General features: G+C 32.9%; 1 protein-coding gene across 1 annotated transcript; it reads right to left on the bottom strand.

Annotated features, from left to right (window-relative positions):
- Positions 1-250: 250 nt before the first annotated feature.
- On the bottom strand, positions 251-3,361 carry LOC111921159 (U-box domain-containing protein 11). Its single transcript, XM_023916730.3, has 4 exons — positions 2,737-3,361; positions 2,160-2,276; positions 1,706-2,080; positions 251-1,631 (listed from the first exon to the last, which is right to left on the bottom strand). The coding sequence occupies exons 1-4, from the start codon at positions 3,049-3,051 to the stop codon at positions 534-536; spliced, it is 1,905 nt and encodes a 634-aa protein (XP_023772498.1). The 5' UTR covers positions 3,052-3,361; the 3' UTR covers positions 251-533.
- Positions 3,362-6,076: the final 2,715 nt, after the last annotated feature.

Here is a 6,076-nt window from a genome sequence, read left to right as displayed (position 1 = left end):
TGATCTCTTTGGTAGTGACATCAACAAGCACTTAAACAGTCGCTCAAAATACGTTTCAAACACAAACTTTAAGGAATTTTAACTTGGAATGATGTCTTCCATGTAGATATCTATATGTTTTAATCCATATAAAAAAGCATACCCCTCTTATATCTCTATAAAAAGTTAAATTTGAAACAATGAGAAGGATTTAATAGTTATTATGAAATATAACAAGAGAGACTATTATAAAACATTACACACCAACATATGATGTACAATTGCCAATCGAATTCCATAAATCATAAAAGTTGTCATGAATCCACTTTCACACAAGTTATTCCCAATCCAACATATGATATCATCAAACAAACAACAACAATATCAAATGAATTTTCCAAACACAAAAAAAAAAATAAAAATAAAAAATACAATAAAAACCCGAGAAACATATTACTTCCCCGTATATAAAATCTCAAAATAAACGTAAGTATGTCGATCAAGAATCAGATGAATAAACAAATTAGCAAGTTATTCCATCAACGGAATCGGAATCACATCCCTTGTTGATTCCGTTGAAGATGGCCCAACAACGATTCTGCCTTCCTTTTCGCCCTTTCCGACCCATTCTTCACCAATTCCATCAACGGAATCACAGCCCCGAGTCTACTTATACACTCAAGATTCTCACTATCTCTTTTGCATAAAGAAAGCAAGATCGAAGTGGCATTTTCTTTGTTTCTTGAAACTCCAGTTCTCATAAGATCAATCAACAACGGAATCGTCCCGGCTTTCACGATTCCGACCTTTGCTTCTTGATGACTCGCAAGAACCGAAAGTATCGTCAACGCCTCATCCACCATACAACCACCGGAACCGGAATTAGAACGGGAATCGGAATCACGTAACATTTTTAGCAACACGGTTATGATTCCGGCCCTCACTGCTCTCCCTTTATTCCCTTGGTAAATGCAAAGATTGAACAAAGCAGTTGCAGCATCTTTCTTCCCTCTATTGCTTCCGTTTTCAAGAAGATTAACTAATGCCGGAATTGCCCCTGATGCTCCAATTATGATTTTATTTTCATTAGCAAGTGATAAACTGAAAAGGGTAGCGGCGGAATTTTCTCTTGTTTCCATTGTTCCAACTCTAAGAAGTTGGACAATGGAGGGTACCACATTGGCCAACATTATAAGTGCTTTGTTGTTTTCGTATATAGAAAGGTTCAATATTGAAGTGACTGCGTTTTCTTGGATAAGGGTATCTTCGGAATTTAACAAACTTACGAGAATCGGAATTGCCCCTGCTTCTGCTAAGAGGATTCGGTTGTCTGTGCTTCTTTTAGATAAAGATCGGATTTCGGACAATGCTGCCCTTCGTTCTTCAATGGAATGGCTTGAGAGATTCCGGACTATAACTTCAATGGCTTCTATGTCTTCAGTTACATCGCGAAATGACCCATCTGTCCTTTTTAGTTTCCTGTTTGTTAGTAATGTTGGTTGTTCAATGTTGTGATTGATACACCACTGTGTGATTAAACTTCTTAACACGTAATTGGGTGTTAGAGTTGTGTTTTGAAGCTTTTGTTGAGTTTTTGGACATGTTGTGTTGCCACAATCGATCCATCTTTGTATGTATGATCTTTCATATGTCTGTAAGAAAGGATAAGATCAGAAGATGGAATGGAATTGAAAAGGAAAAGGTTGAACAAAGGAATGGAATCTACCTGTCCAGTGGAGACAATAACAGGATCCCTCATGAGTTCAAGAGAAATAGGGCAAAGGAAATCATCAGGAATTGCAGGGGCATCCAATTTCTTGTTTTCATCAATGTTCTTGCAAATATCCAATGGGGATGATGCTGATGAAATCTTGGAATCATTGGATTGATAAATCATTTCGTTTTGATTATACCCTTTTGAAATATTTTCTTTTGAAGCACTTTCCACCTTTGTTTCTGGTTCTTGATGATTAATGTTACCCGTATTTTCTACTTGTTCTTTATCTGGGGCCTGAAGTAAGGCTTGTGAAAGAATGGAAGAATTTAGGGGTTTACCATATCTTTCCCTTGCTCTTCGAAGTTGACCTCTCACTAAATCAACCTGAGGGAAAAAAAATTATTAAGAATATAAACTCCATTGATGACCAATAAGATGAGCATAAGCATAATTGTGTTCTTACTTGTTCTTGAACTTCCTCCGAGATTTCAAAATCATCATATGGTAAGTTTGCTAATGCCTTTTCCAATTTCCATGTAACGCATTGGAATTGAAATGCGATTTTCTTGGCTAATCCTTCCTATAATCAAAAGCAATAAAGTATGAGTAACATAATAGAATCTGTATAAGGAACTGTAATCGCATGATTGATTGGATGATATTGATTAGCGATGTTATCTAAACTCAGAAATGAAAGATTGGTAGAGTCGAAATTGTTTTGATTCTTTCGTGTATGTCATCAGAAAACTGATTGATCATTGATAAATTTTCACGAGAATCGAGGACAGATGTTAAAAGCATCAAGCGAATCATCAATTGACAGATTACGAACAACTCATAATTCTACCAACATTGCTAATTTTTGAAGCAATTTGATCAGATTTTGATTGAACAGAACGTTATGTAGGCTATTAATAGTATGAGACGCAACGAACGATGAAGTAATACAAGTGAATTGTAATATAACCATTTGAAAGTTCAATTGAGTGGAATTAAACAATCAAATTCATCGATTCATACAAAAATTAAGACGTACTCACCGGAGAGATCTTTTGATCGAAATTGCCTGCAATTACAAGTAGCTTTTTCGCAGCTTGAAGAGCAACCGTTAGGTCAGACAAGCAAGATGAAGAAGACGACGAAGAAGCGGATTCATCCAACAACCTCAAATCCCCTTTAAAGTCCCTAATTTCCTCCAACAAATGCGACAACAAGGCCACCCTTCTAGACAAATCAGTACAATCTTTCTTAAAGTCTCCAGAGAATCCGGTGCCGGAGCAACGCGCAACGTCCCTGACGAGGCGGAGGAGGGATTGGATAGCGGCAAGGATGGCGGTGGAATCAACGCCGGCCATGGCTGGTAGTGGTAGCGAATTTTTGCTATGTATGGCAGACCACTATGCAAAGGAGTAAGATTGAAGGATTGGGTCTTTAATAATAATGTCAAAGATTAAAATAATGTGGATAAAATTAAGGCGAGATTCTCGGAGGAAGAAGGATTATGTAAGTATTTGAATGAGTAGTTGTTGGTGTAGGTGCGTGTTCATGGTGTGAGTGTGTGAGAGAGAAATAGAAGAAGACAGTTGTAAAGAGGAATATTGTGAGGAGGATTGGAAGAGAGTGGTGATTTCCTTTCTAATAATTGGATGAATTGGCATGGCTCTTTAGGAAGCCACATATATGTCTCCTACACTAGTTCATAGGCTTTCTATGACAAATTCAAACATGTAAAGTTTTTAAAATAAAATTTCATATAAATTAGGGTTGTATTTTTGTACTTAGTAGTTAAAATATTTTTGTACTTAGTAGTTAAAATAAACAAAACGATATAATTAGTTTCAAAATTAAATGATAAAATTTATTTATGTAGAATTTTATATATATTTTACTATTAAACTTATTAAATATGTTCGCATATATTACTATTATTATTAGCAAGCTATATTAGGTAACAATGGTAATATGTGGATACATTTAGCAAGTTTGATGGTCAAAGTTGTATAAAAAAATAACTTTGTCTAAATATAAACAAAACAAAAATGTAACTATCTCTCGAAATCATTTTTTTCCTATTTATCTCACTTTTAACATAGATTTTACTTTTTATATTTATTTGTATTATGTTTTTAAGCATTATTTTAAAAGTATCCATAATGAATGATCATTCATCCGATTTATAGTCTTTTAATTTGAAAAATTAATTTTTATTATAAAATATTAGTTTGTGAATGACCATTAGATTCCTTATTTTTCTCATAACTCATCTTTCATTGTATTTAACATTAGTAACAATCAATTTAATGTGTTTTATGAGTATAGTAATATATCATCATAATGTGCATTCATATTATAACTCATCTTTCATCTTATTTTGGTAGTATAAATAGCAAGTCATATATATTAGAAAATTGATGATTTTATCACAAATATTGGAATAAAAGTTCTTTACACTCGCATGTCTTTCTTTACTTTATAATTTATTTTGTTATTTGATCATATTTTATAACATGTTATCGACACGATTCTACCATAAAACTCCAACTTCTTGCCACTCTTCAGGTGTATATATATATATATATATATATATATATATATATATATATATATATATATATATATATATATATATATATATATATATATATGCTCACAAGTAATTTTGTGAAACTTCTTAACTAACAATCCCCTAACATACAATTCTTTATTTTGATTAGTACTTTCACTATGGCAAACCTTAGCAAACTTGAGTTTATGGCTCTTGACATTAGTGGAAAAAATTATTTATCATGAATCTTTGATGCTAAAATCCACTTGGATGATATGGGTCTTGGAAACACCATAAAATATTTAAATACTTTAAATGAAGCATCAAGCCAAGAAAATGCTAAGACGGTGATTTTTTTTCGCCACCATCTCGGTGAAGGATTAAAAGTTGAATAATTCACTGTCAAAGATCCAAGTAAACTTTGGAATTATCTGAAAGTGAGGTATTATCATCAAAAAATGGTGATACTTCCTAGAGCTCGTTTTGATTAGTTACACTTTCGGTTACAAGATTTTAAATTTGTGAGTGAGTATAATTCATCCATGTTCAAAATTACTTTCCAACTAAAACTATGTGTGGTGAGACTATAATTGATGAAGACATGCTAAAGAAAACTTTCTCTACTTTCTATGCTACTAACATGTTCCTGCAACAACAATATCGTGAGAAAGGTTTTAAAAAATATTGTGAATTAATCTCATATCTTCTTGTGGTTGAACAAAATAATGAACTCTTAATGAAAAATCATCAATCATGTCTAATCGGTACTAGTCTAATCCATGAAGTGAATGCATCATAATCTAATTATAATGGTCGTGGGTGTAACCGTGGTCGTGACCATGGTGGATGCCGTCATAATTATCGTCCCAATAATAACAAATATAAGCAACCACTAGGAGTGAGAAAATAACAAAAACCCATATCCTAGTGATAAAAGTGGTCAAGGAAAAAAAATTGAAAATGTTTGTCAGCGTTGTGGAATGACCGATCATTGGTCTCGCACATGTCGTTCTCCAAAGCACTTTGTTGATCTTTGTTAAACTTCTCTAAAATCTAAATAAGGAAAAAATGCGGAAACAAATTTGTTCAAAATTATTTTTCCGAAGATCAACTAGAAATGGGACATTTGGATGTTGTCGATTATCTTGCATACATGGAAGAGACAAGTGATGTTATGGATGGAGATGGACGTATCTAATTTTTCCCATAAAAGGAGATGGATATGCCGACATATCATGAAATTGTTGGTTTTCTAGTATCATTTGTCTTTTATGATTTTTATATCATAACTGTGTCATGAGAAGAGATCCCGGTGGTTCTTTTTATGATTTTTATGTCATAAGTCAAATATTTTTTTTGAAAAAAAATATGGATACTCGCAAAAGAAATAGGGAAAATATATGTCTTGAAAACAATGCAACAACACATAGTATTTTTAATGATGAAAAATATTTCGCGTACTTAATAATTGGAGAAACAAATGTTAATACAATAACGGGTAGTGTAAAAATGATTGAATGCTCTGGAAGAGTGAATATAACATTACCACAAGGGACAATAATTACAACTGGCATCATAATCACCAAAAAAATTATTAAGTTTTAAGGATATTCGGTCTAATGAATATCATGTTGAAACAACTAATGATGGTAATAAAGAGTATCTCAATATTACAAAAATGATATCGGGTAAGAAATATCTTTTGGAAAAGTTAACCCGTATTGTGATCCAGATTGTATTACAAAAATATTATAATGACTGAATCGCATGCTATTGAAAATAAAAGGTATGATAACACCTTCAAAGTTTGGCATGACTGGTTGGGGCATCCCAGA

This window comes from Lactuca sativa, chromosome 8 (genome assembly GCF_002870075.4).
Source record: "Lactuca sativa cultivar Salinas chromosome 8, Lsat_Salinas_v11, whole genome shotgun sequence".
NCBI classification, from domain to species: Eukaryota; Viridiplantae; Streptophyta; class Magnoliopsida; order Asterales; family Asteraceae; genus Lactuca; species Lactuca sativa.
Note: the sequence above shows the minus strand (reverse complement) of the source record. Positions and strands in the feature narration are given on the sequence as shown.

Bases quoted from the DNA above. Each gene is read 5' to 3' on its own strand.
- LOC111921159 (XM_023916730.3), bottom strand. From the start codon at position 3,051: ATGGCCGGCGTTGATTCCACCGCCATCCTTGCCGCTATCCAATCCCTC. The intron at 2,277-2,736 runs GTGAGTACGTCT...TTTTGATTATAG, and splicing joins TCGATCAAAAGATCTCTCCG to GAAGGATTAGCCAAGAAAAT. The intron at 2,081-2,159 runs GTAAGAACACAA...TTTTTCCCTCAG, and splicing joins CGGAGGAAGTTCAAGAACAA to GTTGATTTAGTGAGAGGTCA.